This window comes from Coffea eugenioides, chromosome 2 (assembly GCF_003713205.1).
Source record: "Coffea eugenioides isolate CCC68of chromosome 2, Ceug_1.0, whole genome shotgun sequence".
Classification (NCBI taxonomy): domain Eukaryota; kingdom Viridiplantae; phylum Streptophyta; class Magnoliopsida; order Gentianales; family Rubiaceae; genus Coffea; species Coffea eugenioides.
The window spans coordinates 15,125,019-15,142,296 of record NC_040036.1 but is presented as its reverse complement, the minus strand read 5'-3'; the positions used below and the strand labels follow the sequence as shown (position 1 = coordinate 15,142,296).

Genomic DNA, 17,278 nt, shown 5'->3' with positions numbered 1-17,278 from the left:
TTAGCTAATCATTTGTAGGTACACAACCACTTCACCATATTCTAAAATTGATTCGACACTTAATTGGTTCTATTTCAAATTTTTTTTTCTCATTTTTCTTTAGGAGGGCTGAAGGGCTTAGTGTTTTGATAATGCTAAATAAATCTTTTTTTTTTTTTTTCCGGAAACGATAATGAATTATATTAACTTGTGTAAAAATTTACACCTAATGAGCAAAGGCTCAAGCTGCACTATACAAGTGTCTTCGACACTGAGGATTTAACCATTCCTCATCAAAAAATATGCTTAGCGCATAAAAACTGAGGTTAGCTAAGCTATTCGTCACTTCCCCCCTAGCTAAAACAAATGAGCATTCCACAAACATTGAGCTTAAATCGTAGATGTCCTCAATATGAGAATGAAGTCGAATGTCCGTAGCCCTTTTGGTTTCTATCATCTTCAAAAGCTGTCGCTGTGTGATTGCTACTTGAATTCTCCTCCATTGCTGCTCCCTTGCCTTTATCATTGCTAGCTTGATGGCCACTGCAGTATCCATGAGAATGTTCCCTGTGCTATATTCCTTTACTGCCCATGTAGCTAGCACTTGATCATTTCCCCTCACTGCCACTATGCCTATTCCCATCTGACTTGCTTTTCTCTGAGTGTCAAAAGCTAGGCAAATGGTTATAGGACTTTCAGTACTTGTGGTTACTGCCTGCTGCACTACAGCTTCTGTTGTTTTTGGAATGCTCATCTGGTCCTTGCTGTGTTGGATTCTCTGCATTTCCAGCCACTCTTCTTGAGCTTGATGTATGATTTTACTTGCTGGTCTTCTATTTTTCTGAAACACAAAGTCATTTCTAGCTTTCCAAATTTGCCACAAAATGTTTACAGTGAGTGCAATGTGTTCCAGCCCTTCAGGTCGATTCCTAGCCTCTGTTAAAGCATTCCACCATCTTTTAAAGTTCCCTTGTTGGTCATCAATACCATCCCATTTCAATGGTGCTATTTGCCATGCTTCTTCTGCCATCCTGCAACGAAATAGTAGGTGTTCTACAGTTTCCACAGCTTCACCACAATTCTCACATATTGGTGATCCTTTCTTGGTTCTGCTAAACACCACTTCATTAACAGGTAATGCCTTATTCAGGCATTTCCAGATAAAAATCTTCAGCTTGTGTTTCACTTTAAGCTTCCACAAGTGTTTCCACAGGTGTTGGTCCTCTAGGCTGGTTTCTCCTCTTGTATGCATTTTCTGCTGCTGTTCTTCACCCTTCTTGTTTAGTTCCTTGTAAGCTGAGGCCACTGTATATTGGCCATTACGACTATGTAACCAGAAATGCCCATCCTCCCTGTTAGCCCAGCTAATTGGTATCCTGAGTATCATTTTGGCCTCCTCTTCCTTGAATAGTTTGAAAACCAAGGCTCTTTTTGATGTGAGACGGATCTAGACGAACACCAAGTTTGGATGTTTTGCGGAACTTTGACCCTTCTAGAATCACGAGCCACGAACTAAGGAGATTCCTTAACCCACGACTAGCAAATTTAGTGAACCAAAAGTATGGATAGACGAACGCCACAATCAAGGAGACTACTTGATTGATAAGTTCAATGAACAGCTTGAGATTAATTCTCAAGTATTCAAAGGAAATTCTCTTGAGGCAAGAGAGAGTGAAATAACTCACATATATTTTATAAAATCTGAACTCCTCCTTATTGAATGAAAACCTAGGCTATATATAGCCTTACAACTTGAAAACCTAAAGTGACTTGAAAACCCTAACTCGGCTAGGCTAGGCCTTTGGCCCGATTCCACTACTCAAATCCACTATCTAATGGTCAGCTTATAATCGATCCAATGAAGGCTTTAAGCTGGCCCAACATAACCCAATAAAAGCTAATTAACCAACTTAAGTTATAGTGAGCCTAGACTCTATAAATCGGATCCAACTCAACATGAGGTCTTGGACCGAATTTATTCCTAGCAAATAAAATAGAAATCTAGAAAATAAACTACTAACTATTACTAAAAGATTCAATCTCTTGCAGCCCAAAACATGGCCCATAAGCGGCCCATATTTCGTATCATTCCCCCCCTCTTAAAAAAAAGATTTGTCCTCAAATCGTGTTTGGAAATGAATGGTACTACAAGAGTTGGCTGTATCAAACTTCAAATCTCCACATATTGGCTCTCTTAGAATGGATGATACTTGCATACGTCATGATTATTGTAATTCGGTGCACATGTCTCTTGGTTAGCTTGAAAATGCTCACAATCTGCCATGGAAAACTCAAGGCTTGACTCCAACCACTCCAAAGCTCTCTAATCAGTCCTGTGTCATGAATGGTCGAATTTGGACCTACACAATAAATCACACGATTAGCATTTGTAGGTATAAAATCACTTGATAGCTTACCATTCACATTCACAAGATAAGGATCTTCATAGTGATGCTCAATCAGGTTAGAAAAGCCCCGGACATGATTTTGCAAAGTTACAAAATTCATTGCAAGTTGTTGTTGGTATGGCCTATCTTGCACAAATGGAGTAAGATCGAGATAGGCAGCTTCTGAACCTTCAAATTGAAGAATAAAATCAGGTTGTAAGGAATCAGAATTTGGACCAATGAGGAAAGGATTGTCACCAACAAAATAAGAAGGAAATGTATAACAAGTTTCAAGTGTAGAAACTCCCTTTGAAACTTCATTATTCCTCCCAACAAGCAAATCAGGCTCATGGTTGACGTTGAACATCAGTGGATGATAAAGAGAGACAACACTTAAGGTGCAAACTCCATGAAAAGTTTGATATTCACCAATGGATTTAGGCATAGAACATGCCAAGATCAACTCAATTTTTCCTTGCTTAACCTGCATAAAAGTAGAAACACTAAACAAAGTAGAGTCAAGATCGTTAGAAAAAACATATGATCTCACATCCTTTCTCACAATCAGCTTACTCTTAGAATTTTTAATCTCTTGTTCATGCTCAGTAGCTGACTTTTTCCCCTCATTATTCTCAACCTCTTTCTCCTTTTCAACTCCCTCGAATTTTACCTCTTCAGTCACAATTTTCTCCTCCAGCTCTTTCTTCATACTATAACGCTCATGCTCACTCTTCATGTATGCTAGATCAATACAAAGTTGCTTAGAGTTAAGCGACACAAGCCTGGTACGACGGCCATTAAATGTGAAGGAATACTTATTAGTATATCCATCATATTTGACTTCTCGATTAAACATCCACCATTGTCCCAACAGCACATGCGTCACTTGAATGGGAACCACATCACACAACACCTCATCCACGTATTGACCAATACGAAAAGGAACAAGTGTGTGCTTAGTAATCCAAATATCACCACTATCACTTTGCAACTTGTAAGGTCGAAGATGATCAATGGTTGGAAGATTCAATTTCTCAACCAAGACAGTACTTGCGAGATTAACTTCACAACCCTTATCAATGGCTAAGCTGCAAACTTTCTCCTTGATATGACAACGTGTATAAAACCAATCATTTTTTTGAGCTTTGATGATTTCCAATTGCTCAGTTATCTCACGCAAGGCCACAGTATTTACTCCTTTAGGCACAAGATGGTGAAGCTCCAGTTGAGCATTCGTTTGTCTCATACTTTTATTACCTGCAAAACTCAACAAAAATTAGTAGAACAGTCCTCACTCGCTCCCTTACGTGTTTCCACTCGCACTCGTGTATATGGATGTCACTCTAATGGACTTACCAAATACCTTTACCTGTTGGGTTAGGTAGTTGAGAAATGCTGCTCAAGTCCAACAACCGTTACCAACCTTTCCACAAGTGTAATCACAAGAATGTAGGAGAAAATGTAGGAAAGTGTTCCTAGAATCTAGGAAGAGAATATAGGAGAGTTTCCTAAAGTGGATGAGAGAATATAGGAAAGGTCCTAAAAATGGATGAGAGAATTTTAGGAGAGTTTCCTAAAAAATGGTTGAGAGAATTTAGGAAAGTTTCCAAAAAAATGGATGAGAGAATGTAGGAAAATTTCCGAAAAAAAAAATGGATGAGAGAATTTAGGAAAGTTTCCTAAAAAATGTAGGAGAGAGAGTGTCCAAGTGAGTACAAAGAGTTATCCAAGTGCTTTACTTAGTTTCCTAATTGATTTTGGAAACAAGTTAGTTTTTTGGAAACCCTTTGAAAAATCCTTTTTCCTCTTGAACAACTTTTGGTAACCTTCTTGAAACAACTTTTGGTAATCTTCTTGAAACAACTTTTGGTAATTTTCTTGAAACAACTTTTGGTAACTTCCAAATTCTACTCCAAGAACGATTGCACAAATCAGATTTGGTTTCCTATTCAAAACAATTCGGTTGCCACTTTCTTTCCTTTCCTTTTTTTTTTCTTGCCAACCGATTCCTCTTTTCTTTCTTTTTCTTTTCGTTTTTGTTTTCTGTTTTTTTTTCTTGACTACAACTATCGACCACGACACAAAACAAGGAAGTCCACAAATAATAACTACCAAGAACTCCAAGATCTTTCAAGAAATTTCAAGGAAGTTGTCAGGAACTTCAGAAATTTCAAGATTGTGATCAAGAATGCAAGAAGCTCAAGATTATTGTAAGTTCTCTTCAAGATTCACAAAATTCCAACAAGTTTTGCCAAAATTCAGATTTGAAAACCAAGTAAACAAGTTGGATAACACAAACAACAAGGCTGGACAGATTTGTATTCGGTGAACAGTAACGATGAACAGTGTCGGTGAACAGTGTGAACAGTGTTTGGTGAACAGTACCGGGTGAACAGTACGCTACAGTAGCGATGAACAGTACGATGCTACAGTACTTTTTTTTTTTTTTTTGAATTGACACACAAACTGATTTGAAACAAGAGTATGTGACTCGAAACACAAAAGAAAAGAAGGATATAACCTGGTGGTTGTCGACTAGCTCTGATTACCAACTGATGTGAGACGGATCTAGACGAACACCAAGTTGGGATGATTGGCGGAACTTTGACCCTTCTATAATCACGAGCCACGAACTAAGGAGATTCCTTAACCCACGACTAGCAAATTTAGTGAACCAAAAGTATGGATAGACGAACGCCACAATCAAGGAGACTACTTGATTGATAAGTTCAATGAACAGCTTGAGATTAATTCTCAAGTATTCAAAGGAAATTCTCTTGAGGCAAGAGAGAGTGAAATAACTCACATATATTTTATAAAATCTGAACTCCTCCTTAATGAATGAAAACCTAGGCTATATATAGCCTTACAATTGAAAACCTAAAGTGACTTGAAAACCCTAACTCGGCTAGGCTAGGCCTTTGGCCCGATTCCACACTCATCCACTAAGGCCCAACATAACCCAATAAAAGCTAATTAACCAACTTAAGTTATAGTGAGCCTAGACTCTATAAATCGGATCCAACTCAACATGAGGTCTTGGACCGAATTTATTCCTAGCAAATAAAATAGAAATCTAGAAAATAAACTACTAACTATTACTAAAAGATTCAATCTCTTGCAGCCCAAAACATGGCCCATAAGCGGCCCATATTTCGTATCATTTTTCCATCTGAAGTTTTGAATCAAGTCTGCCACGTTATGCAAATTACAGTTTCGAGGCCTCGTTGAAGCAGGCCTTCCATGGGGGATCTCTGGTACCCAGTTGTCATCCCAAATTTTTGTACTCCTTCCATTTCCTATTTTCCTTATTAGCCCTCTTTGCACATCCTCCCTGACTGCCATGATGCTTTGCCAAATCCATGAAGAATTGTGTTGTACCTGGCAGTTGAATATTGTGGATTTAGGGAAGTACTTTGTTTTCAGGACATTGCTAACTAAAGAATTGGGCCTTGTTATCAGCCTCCAGATTTGTTTCCCTAATAAAGCCTTGTTAAAGTTCAGCAAATCCTTAAAACCTAAACCCCCCTTCTTTCTGTCCAGTGTGATTCTTTGCCAGGAGCACCAATGCATTTTCCTCTTCCCTTGTTCCTCTCCCCACCAATAATTGGCCATCAAGCTACTTAGTTCCCTGCATAGACGGACAGGTAGTTTGAAGCACGACATGGCATATGTAGGCATAGCCATAGTGACCGCCTTGAGGAGAACTTCTTTCCCAGCCGTACTCAAGAGTTTGTTTTTCCAGTGTTGCATCTTTTTCTCACATTTTTCCTTGATAAAGCTGAAAACCTGTCGCTTGGATCTTGTAATAACCATGGGTAATCCTAGATATTTTCCTTGATGTACCCTCTGGATATTGCCAAGATGCCTACACACTTCTCTTTGTTGTTGCTGAGAGATGTTCTTGCTGAAAAACACTGAAGATTTGTCTAAGTTTAGCATCTGGCCAGAACCTCTTTCATACTGTTTCAAGATATTCATCAGCGTTAATGCTTCCTCAGGGTCTGCTTTGCTGAAAATGATAGCATCATCAGCAAAGAAGAGATGAGTGATTGCTGGTCCGCCTCTGCAAATTTTCATTCCTGTGATCTTTCTTTCTCGTGCTGCTTTTTGAATCAAGTTAGTAAGGCCTTCAGAACAAATCAAAAAAAGGTATGGGGATAAAGGATCTCCCTGTCTGATACCTCTCTCTGGTCTCACATATTCTCTTACCTCACCATTCACGTTAAAAGAATAGGTAACTGTTTTGATGCAACTCATAATCCAAGTGGTCCATTTGTCACAAAAACCCATTCTATGCATGATTTCCTCCAGAAAATTCCACTCAACCCTGTCATAAGCTTTAGACATATCTAACTTCAAAGCAAAAAAACCATTGTTTCCTTTCCTTTTGTTTTTCAAGTAGTGCAAACATTCATGAGAAATGATAACATTGTCTAAAATCTGCCTACCAGGAACAAAGGCAGCCTGGTTCTTACTAATGCAAGCATCCAGCACCTCTTTGAGTCTATTTGCAAGAATTTTTGAAATGATTTTATACACTTCTTTGCAAAGACTAATAGGTCGAAAATGTTGGAGATTGGTGGGGTTGTCAATTTTAGGAATAAGAGAAATAACCGTGTGGTTAAAGGCTTTAGACATATGACCAGAATGGAAGAAACTTTGAATGGCTCTAATGATGTCGTATTTTATAATGTACCAAAATTTTTGGAAAAAGAAGGGGCTCATACCATCACTGCCAGGGGCTGTGTTTGGATCCATAGAGAACACTGCTTTTTTTATTTCCCCCTCCTGCACTTTCCTAGTTAGCTTGGCATTCATTTGTTGAGAGATTGATTGTGGTATACCCTCCAAAATCTCATCTAGACAATCTACCTCTGCACCACTGAATAATTGTTGGTAATATTTTGCTATTTCTGCCCCCAAATCCTCTTCACTCACGGCCCAAGAGCCATCATCTCGCTGTATGTTTTGCATTCTGTTTTTTTTCCTTCTCCCTCGAAATAAATCAATAAGCTGTTTTCAAGACAAATAGAGGTCTTTGTCACGGCCAATCTTTTGTCCCACTTTTTTGTTACATTCGTTGTTCCACTTTTTATTATATTATTATTTCTTTTTTATAAATATCATATTTTATTTTTTTTATTTTCTAACCGTCAAATAACTACTAACACAGTAAAAAAATAAATACGACTGTCTCAAAAATATAATATATATATATAATATAATACAAAATGCAGTAGAGAATTCATGAAAAATCTCCTTTTTTGTGTATTTTTATTTTTTGAGTTTGTGAAATCTTGTGTATTACTTAATTAATAGTTACTAGATGTTAAAAAAGTTTAAAAAAAATTAAAATATGATATTTATGAAGAAAAAATAATAATATAATAATAAAGTGAGATAGAAAATAGAAACTAAGTAGGACAGGAAATCCATTGCTAGTGTTTTATTTGTTGGGATAATTTCATAAACCTCCCCTGTGGTTTGAACAATTACACTGACCTCCCCTGAGATTACTAATCCTTTACAAATTCAGTCCAAATGATTAAAATATTATTTTAGAGAGTGAAATTAGAATTTTGTACCTGATTTGTCCTTTGTACCACATGTCCAATGAATGGCAAAGTATTACAAATTAACTTAACAATTAATAAACTTTAACGAGCGTAGTTTATAGGCAAATACGTATTGCCTATTTAAAGTACCAGCTCTTTACATGTATTTTACTTTCAAACATTTACTTTATCACAAATATTTATTCTCAAATACAGATTTGTATTTACTCTCAAATATTTAATTTTTGTTAAATACAAAACCTACCAGTTTTTCTTCCGTAGAAATATTAATATAACATTTTTTCAATTTTAGTTACAAATATTTATGTATTTAACATAAATTAAATGATTCAGAATAAAATACTCATAAAGAGCTAATACTTTACTCATGTAATGGATGAAAGCCATAAAAAATTAACATTTTATAGGCCATTTCTTTTTTTAAATTTTAATTTATATTAAATAGATAACCTATCGATTTTCTTTTTGCAAGAATATTATTGTAACACCTTTTAATTTTTAATTACAAATATTTATATATTTATTATAAATTAAATAATTAAAAATAAAATACCTGTAAAGAGACGGTACTTTAAATAAGTTATGCGTATTTGCCTATAAACTACACTCCTTACTTAAATCAATAAACTACACTCCTTAACTTAAATCAATAAACTATACTCCTTACTTTAAATAGTGTAGTTTATAGGCAAATATGCATATCCTATTTAAAGTATCGGCTCTTTACAGATATTTTATTTTCAAATATTTAATTTATGATAAATATATTAACATTTGTAATTAAAAATTAAAAGTGTTACAGTAATATTCTTGCAAAAAAAAATCAGTAGGTTATCTATTTAATATAAATTAAATATTTTTAAAAAAATAAATGGCCTCATAAAATATTAATTTTTTATGGCTTTCATTCATTACATGAGTAAAGTATTGGCTCTTTATGGATATTTTATCCTGAATCATTTAATTTATGTTAAATACATAAATATTTATAACTAAAATTGAAAAAGTGTTATATTAATATTTCTACGGAAGAAAAACTGGTAGGTTTTGTGTTTAACAAAAATTAAATATTTGAGAGTAAATACAAATCTGTATTTGAGAATAAATATTTGTAATAAAGCAAATATTTGAAAGTAAAATACCCGTAAAGAGTTGATACTTTAAATATGTAATATGTATTTGCCTATAAACTACGCTCGTTAAAGTTTATTAATTGTTAATTAATTTGTAATACTTTGTCATTCATTGGACATGTGGTACAAAGGACAAATCAGGTACAAAATTCTAATTTCACTCTCTAAAATAATATTCTAATCATTTGGACTGAATTTGTAAAGGATTAGTAACCTCAGGGGAGGTCAGTGTAATTGTTCAAACCACAGGGAAGGTAAGTGTAAATGTCAGAAACCTCAGGGGAGGTTTCTGAAATTATCCCTTATTTGTTTGATTCACACTTACGTGTAATTTCCCTCCACATTGTTTTGTTGTCATCATTTTGTCCTTTCCAAGTGAAGTTTTTACTCATCAAACATTGACTTTACCATTTGACAAATGGCCTAATCCCAGTCAACCAAGCTGCTGTCTTTTTTTTTTTTTTTTTGGTTTTTTTGTCGTACAATACTAGTTTAACTTTTTAGTGGTTCTCTAATGATATCTTTATTATTATTATATAATTATTGTCCATTAATTCTAGGTAGTGCAGAACTGCGGAGTGAAAATGCATACAACTTTTTTTTTAAAAAAAACAAATGCATACAACTTTAATTGGAAGACTTTGGGACAGGGACTTGCCATTATACAACAACTTCTATGGTCATTGATGACAGCCGGATTCTTGTTATAAGTGGGAAGACTTTATACCCTTTCCAACTCCTCAGTCACTAAGAAGTTGCAAATGACTTTCATTTTCAAATCTCTCATAATATTCTTCCTTATTTTGTACTCAAATTTAGTACCTTGTAGTAGTAAATTTTATCTCTAGTATTGATTTCTTTAATCTTTATGGCCACAACTTCCTTCTATAAGAGAACAACAACAACAATAATAATAATATGGCACCTAGTAAAACTGTGTTGAATTCTTGATGCAGATCTATAGTGGGAACATCTTTGGGGGAGAATATTGCTGGCAGAATTTTTTTTTTCTCTAAACTTATTCTCATCGTATATGTCACATCAAAAAAGTGTTACAGCATTTTTTTAATAAAATTATCTCAAATAACATATTATCCAAACACGTTAACTTTCAACATTTATTTTATCATATATTTTAATAAATGAAAATTACTATATGATTAAAACGATAGTAAAAGTGTGATTAATAAAAAAAAGAAAGTGTAAATAACATTTTTTTTTAAAATTGATTTGGATGGTTTGTTATGCTGACTAGTCTCCAGGTGGTGGATAGAGAGAGGAGGTATCAGTCCCAAGGCAGGCAAGGCAAAATGATACATCAATAAAAAGAGACAGCCAAAGGTGTTTGGCAAGTAGTAGCCCCGAAGAAATTCTATACATACAAGTTGCAGTCCCAGAGAGACTCTGGCATGAGATGCCACCCAGCCCACACAAAAGGGGGAAAAAAAAAACTGTGGATTGATAAACACAATGTAATGCAGCAATGCCAAAAACAGCCAATGGTTTCAATTTGTTCAATTGTAGGTCACCACCATAGGCAGTGGGGACATAACTTTTTCTTGTTCTCAATTCTCATGATGAATGATCCATTCTATAATTTCTGCCACCAATTTCACACACAAACATAACATATACCACCAAAAGAAATGGTGCACGCATACAAATAGTTTTAGTATTTGAATCTTGGAAACTGCACGAATTGAATATCAATCAATAATGTACACAACAAAATCATGGATATCGTAGTTGAAATTCTATGGTAGTTCCTAAAGGAACACGGAGAATTTTTCCAAAAACCACTAGTGTGAAGTTAATCATTTTTCTAATGTGTCAATACACTGCTTTTAATTACTACATTATGATACAAGTTAGTCAGTGTAATTGGTAACTCATGAGAAGCATCTATGCATATTTTACGTTCCACGTTTGCACAAATAAAGTACAAAACTTTCCATAAGACCAAGAACCCATAGCTCATGAAACCAAGTCATTTCAGCCAGCTGTACGCGTCTTCTCCTTCATTGAACACTAAATCTAGAAGTTGGAATTGGTCGAGTTTTTTACCCACTTTCCATTAACACATAATAGTTCAGCTTCTCAATGTCATACACCCTGCGTTTATCCTCAAAGAGCAACCATCATTTTTTCACTAATCAAAGAATATATATGCATATAGGCCCATTATGTTAAAATGGGATGCGGGACAGCTATTAGGGATGACAATGGGATGGATTTGGACGGGAGAGGCGTTGGCCAAAAACTCCTCCCGCCCCTCTCCTCCCCGCTTCTCCTGCGAGTGATAATTTAGTTTTGTTTCTAGAAACTTTTATTCAATAGATCAAAACTAAATTCAAAGAATAAAATAAAATATGAAGTTGAAAAAAGTAAAAAAAAAAAAATGAAACAAGAAAAATGTTGAAATAAAACACCAAAAAATTTAAAAAAACTTAATTAGATTGTATAAATAACATTTGAAAATACTCATAGAACGCATAACATATTTGTGCCAAATGTCAATTAGAAATTTGGATAAAAATGGGAAAAAGATTATGTTTAGTTGCCAATTATTCTAAATTTATTATTATTAGATTATATAATACATTACATTTATTTATATTAATAAATTGAAGCGGCGAATTTAAAACTGAGGGAGAAAAATTTTCCCCCGTCCCTGCCCTATTACTCTCCCGCGGAATGGGCACCTGCCCCGTTGCCATTTGCTAACAGCTATGGTTAAGATTTGGTGGAATTATATCAAGTCGTTTTACTTCTCACAGCATTTAGCGTAGAAAGCATTGTGCTTCTTATAACATTTGGTTAGGAAATAAAAGAAAAGAGATCAAAATTCATGGGCACAACAAAATAATGTGAATATTCGCCAAAACATATTTTGATCTCTCCAAATTACTCATTCTTCCCGAGGACTGTTAAATTTCTTGACATATAACAGATGGCCACAACCTCTAATGAATGTGATGAGTGCAGATGTTAAAGGTCCATCATTTCTCTACCCACAACAGCAATACTGGTATGTTCATATGTCATACCAGACTGCAAAACCATATGATACAACTTTGGATTTGTACTAATGAGAGTAAGTAGAACATACATTCAGATACCCTTCAAACTGGAGAGGAAAATCTTTATTCTACAAAACGGAATAATGATCGAGCATCCTAACTTGTCAACCATCTTCCATCTCTGCAGGCATAAATTAAGACATCAGAAGTAAATTCAATGATGAGTGCAGACTCAGATAGCAATGTAAAGTTACAGAATTGCTTTGGAAAAACACAAAATTATGACAAAGAAGTTGATCAGTAATATTTGATAATGTCATCTGAGTCCTTTAATCTGTTATGTATGCTAAAAAGGGTAGAAGCACAGGAGAAGTGTACCATCTATTGCCTCCATGTTATCTTCCTTATAAACACCAAGGGGTGAGCCATGGACGGATAGAAGCATCTCTCCATGCTTGGGAAGCCTTTTGGTTTTCGGTGTCAGACCTACAGACAGCCTCTGGTTATTCACCTGCAGACAGGACAAACAACACATGAATTATTTTAGATTGTCAGTATTTTATGTGCACATTGCTATAGGAACTTCGTTGCAACTGTCAGTCATTCATCCTTTTTCTCATACCCCATTTCCTAGCCCACAAGGGAAACATTATTATTAAAAAGTCAAGATGCCAGACTGCCAGATTTCAAACATCTCAAAGATGTTACTGCATTATGTGCTGACTTATGAGCAGTGTTGCTAATATCAAAATTTTGTGTATGTGCAATTTGAATTCTTCGTATTCAGAATTCATGATAGATTCCCCTTGTGTTGATATCCAGAACCAGATAATAAAGCAAGGATATGCAACAACTCATGACAATAACAAACTAGAAAATTGGAGATCTAGACGAAGCATTAACCCTGAAAATTCACCCAAATGCATGTAGAAAAAGCACAACAAACAGAACTAGACAGCTAAAAATGCATTGGGCCACATACATCAGGAGTTCGAAATTTGTCCTGCCGCTCAAAGATTGTGGCATCAGATAACTCTTCTAAATCCTGCCACAAAAAATACATTTATTAAATAAAATAAAAAGCTAATGCAATAAACAGTTCCTTGAGCTAATTCATGATAATCCAGAGAAAGCACGACCAAGTTCATAACCAATAGCTAATACAACAGTGAGTGTAGCACATTGAGCATGAAAACTGCAGCCACAATTGGTGATGCAACTTAATTATCAGATTAAGTTTCTGAAGTTTAGTTCACCATGTGTAAATTTAGTTCACCATGTGTAAATAATCATGGCTAACAAAGAAGAGACATTGTTACCAATGAAATTTAGTTCACCATGTGTAAACATTAAAAGTGATGCCATATCATGTATATCCAAACACTATATGTCACTAACTTCACACACATGCCAATTTGATAAAGATATGCAAGTAAAACGACATCATTCCAAAAACAAAAGTCAAACACAAATTTTTCTGAAAAACAAAATTTTTAGGATTACAATCAACTATATGTGAAAATAACAAGTATCAAGAAAAGCCTATCAGGTCTAAAAGATGAATGAGTTTATGACTTCACGTTATCCCAACTTAAAAAAAAATTGAAACCATTCCAAAGACAAATATGTGTACATCTTAGATATTTTTCATACTTTACTGGTCTCGCATGTCATTAAAACAAAAATTTATATATATACTCCGGACACCAAAAGTAGGAAGAGAGAAATTGGTCATTGTGAATACAAACATAAGATAGTGGTCAGAATAAGTTAAATGAGAACATACAAATCCTCTGATCTGCATACAATCCACGCCCAAAAAGCTTGCTTTCACTGCAAAGAATTAAGAGACAAATAAGAGAAAATAACCAAAAGAAATACAGATTCAGATTTGAAACAAGTCAAAATGCAATTTACATTTACCACTTTTATTTGAAAACTCAAAGTCACCAAGAGACGGCTTTACAGTAGAGAAATCTGGGTAAGTCATAGACAAGCGGTGTAGAAGAGAAGCATGCAAGTTTCCTCCATTAGCTTGGTTTGTGTACAAGTTACCCTTGTCATCTTTCTGTTGCACTTCATATATGCCATTTTTTTCATTCTTTACAATGGAAAGATTTGGAAAATTTTCTTTAAAAAACTGCAGTAGAGGAACTTGAAGCTGTTCCTTGCTGAAACACGAGCGAAGCAAATGCAACATGGTTCGCAACTGTTCAATCTCCATATGTCGAAGTGCCCTGATTGCAGCAATTTGATGTTCAACTGGATGACAAAAGTTCCAAACCAAAAGGTGTATGAGGCAAAACTGAAGCATCTTTTTTTGTTTAGGAAGAATGTCATTGACCAGATAAGGACTTCAAAAGAATCAAAATAATTTAACAGTAAAGCTCAGATTGCTTAGCTTGCACCCACCAATATTTAGTATAAGCACCCAAGGACTACAGCAGATTATTTAGTATAAGCACCGACCATTGAGATACCAGAATCAGATGTTCAGATAAACTTCTAACTCCAGAACAAAAATTCTTTAATCAGCAGTGTTCACCAATATTGTGCTTGAATCATCTAAAGGCCAACAATTGTGTACTCTAAGGCTTCAAAAATTAAAAGGAAATGGTGTGTTAGAGCCAACAATTGTGAGCTGTGAAAACATTGGCGTTGAAATAGTCAGCTTTAGGCATTTAATTCACTGTCAGGTTGCTTTATGAATGAAGAAAATTTAGCTTTAGGGGCATGATTGGTGCAAAAAATTCGAAAAGAGAAAACTGGAAGAACAGATGTTATGCCTCAAATCTGTCAGTAGATGGATTCTATTGCAAAATATCTTCAGTCCGTAGGCTACCCAAAAGGGATCTAATACATAGCACTGCCATATGACAAATAGACTTGAAGAACCAAAATGCTTGTTCAGCGAGTTTCCTTTTGCTCATGGTTGACTCCAGTAAGCAACCATAGCTAAACCATGATACAATGACATGGAGAAAAACATAATGACCTACAGCAGCTCACTGGTTCAGACTATGAACCAAATTACAAAACATAAGACATACTTAAAGCATTAAACAATAAGTAAAAGTGTTAAACTCTAGGACCATCTCCAAGTGGACTCCTATGGACTGATAGTATTTGGTCTGCTATTCAAGTTCATGCTCTCTAGCAAATCCAGTTCTTTTAAACATTATCGTTCCATGTGGAGATAGGCCTAAACATAGTCCATTGCAACACAGGGTTAGCAAAAGGGCACTGTGATTTCACTTCTTGCTACTAGTGATCAATTCTATCAGAAGGATGCCAACTTAGAAGGCAACATGTTTATATTGGGTTTCTAAACTTGTTTGGAAAAAAACTCATGAAGGTGTTCCCTTATAAATGCAAGACAAATACTGTAAATGTTTGCACGAAATTTGTACTGCCTGCCTGAAAAGCAACTGCATGCAAGGTTTAACATAAAAATTTAAGTGGCAGACACATTCAAAGGGGGTAAAATGTTTATGGTGAATAAAAGTTTACTGTGAAAATGGATATGAAGTTTTGAGATTAGTTTAGAACTTCATTCTTTCAAAACAGAGAACAGTTTTCTCAACACAAGTTAGATGCCTCCTTCTCTTCCATGCATACTTCATCTACATTAGAATTCACTAGTAGGTGGTAGATGAGGTCAAATACAAAGGTTCTAAAGAATCTGCTAAATGTAGTAATCAAGGGTGAGCCTATTTTTGTTATCAGGGTGAGGTACAACCATGCGAAAATCATCTACAAAGTCAAAAATTTTGGTAATCTTATCCATTGTTCAATTCTTGCTATCCATTAATTCCGAGAACACAATGAACTACCAGCAATAAAAAGCAAAGGCAAAGTAAAGAACCAATCAAAAGGGGCTGCTTGAAAAATAGATAGTGCTGGAGTAATAATACCTTCCTCGTCCTGGAATTCATTTTTTTCACTTTTTTCAGGCACAGCCTCCTCCTTATCAACATTCTCAATATTGCTTTCCTTTTGCTTAGCAGGTTTTCTACCTCTTTTCTTCGCCATCAGCACGAGATAACAAACTAAACTGAAATCCTCAGTCAGCTAATCACACAACCCTGGTTATAATCAACACACTCTCAGCAAATCCAACATTGGACATCTGACAGAATTCCCAAAATCAAATCAGCAATTGCTCTCCTCATATTTACTTGACTTTCATTTTCCCAAACAAAATTATGCAGACAAGTGAGCTAAAACTTCACAGTATAAATCGAATTCCAGCATGCCAGATTGCCTCTTTGAATTGCAACCAAATTAACTTACTTTTCTCTTAACAAGGGAAGAAAATCAAGATTGGTAACATATGTTAAAATTGAAAAGGGTCTTCGATCAGCCCCCAAGAAATTCAAGATAGCACAAATAATTTACAAAAAAAACAACAGGGTATCTTGTCTTTCTAGAGAAAAAGAAGACAACTGAATAATCCATCACAAATATCTAAATTGCAGACAAGAAAATAAGCTGTAAATCATTAAAAAAAAAACGAAGAGGCACACATGAGAAAACTGACCGATACACAGCATTAACGGGATAAGAAGAACAATTCAGCACCGCCTGCTGGAGGGAGGAGGGGTGGTGATGGAGGAGGAGTTGCGCCGGGGGGGTTTGAAAATTTTCGGGGGCTGGAGAGGGCGGGATTCGGACTCTGAAGTAGAAGTGAACAGTGGATTGACTATGGTTCCAAACAGACGGCCAAGATTGGCTAACCAACAAAAGAAAAAAGAAAAGGAAAAAAAACACTTTTTAAATTTTACGGTTGTGATTTATCTAGTTCATTTTCCACAGGTCCTTGTAACGTTTGTTTAAATTGCTTTGAAGTTTGGGCAATTAATCATTAAGTCCAAATCTTGAACCAAATCACCTTTAATATAATGTTGTGTGAATAGAATATGAGGGAAAAGTTTATTGTTTTTCTTGTTCTATAAGTGTTTTAAGGAAAAAGAGATAAAAATTACCATATTTAATTGCTCCTAATAATGCATATTGTGGTGAAGAAGATTTTTTTTTTCTTCTCTCGACAAGACATATGATTGACATGTTAAAAATTAAAAAAAAATCGTGCATTTGTGAATCAAGAATTTACAGATATTAGACTAATTTATAGTATTACTATTGTTAAATGTATTGTAGCATATTATATTAAACTTATA

The 17,278-nt window shown here is 35.0% G+C and overlaps 1 protein-coding gene across 3 annotated transcripts; it reads right to left on the bottom strand.

The window, feature by feature from the left end:
- Positions 1 to 11,959: 11,959 nt before the first annotated feature.
- Positions 11,960 to 16,749, bottom strand: LOC113762994. Of its 3 annotated transcripts, none has more exons than XM_027306666.1 (7): positions 16,639 to 16,749; positions 16,013 to 16,227; positions 14,016 to 14,360; positions 13,885 to 13,931; positions 13,081 to 13,143; positions 12,477 to 12,609; positions 11,960 to 12,279 (listed from the first exon to the last, which is right to left on the bottom strand). In XM_027306666.1, the coding sequence occupies exons 2-7, from the start codon at positions 16,128 to 16,130 to the stop codon at positions 12,263 to 12,265; spliced, it is 723 nt and encodes a 240-aa protein (XP_027162467.1). In that variant the 5' UTR covers positions 16,131 to 16,227; positions 16,639 to 16,749; the 3' UTR covers positions 11,960 to 12,262. The 3 variants fall into 3 exon arrangements, with proteins under 3 accessions (XP_027162467.1, XP_027162469.1, XP_027162468.1); XM_027306668.1 differs by having other exon boundaries at positions 14,022 to 14,360; XM_027306667.1 differs by having other exon boundaries at positions 16,013 to 16,183.
- Between the last annotated feature and the right edge of the window lie 529 nt (positions 16,750 to 17,278).

Coding starts and splice junctions, on each gene's coding strand:
- LOC113762994 (XM_027306666.1), bottom strand. CDS start 16,130: ATGGCGAAGAAAAGAGGTAGAAAACCTGCTAAGCAAAAGGAAAGCAAT. Junction 14,361..16,012: donor TGAATTCCAGGACGAGGAAG/GTATTATTACTC, acceptor TTTGTCATCCAG/TTGAACATCAAATTGCTGCA. Junction 13,932..14,015: donor TTCAAATAAAAGTGGTAAAT/GTAAATTGCATT, acceptor AATTCTTTGCAG/TGAAAGCAAGCTTTTTGGGC.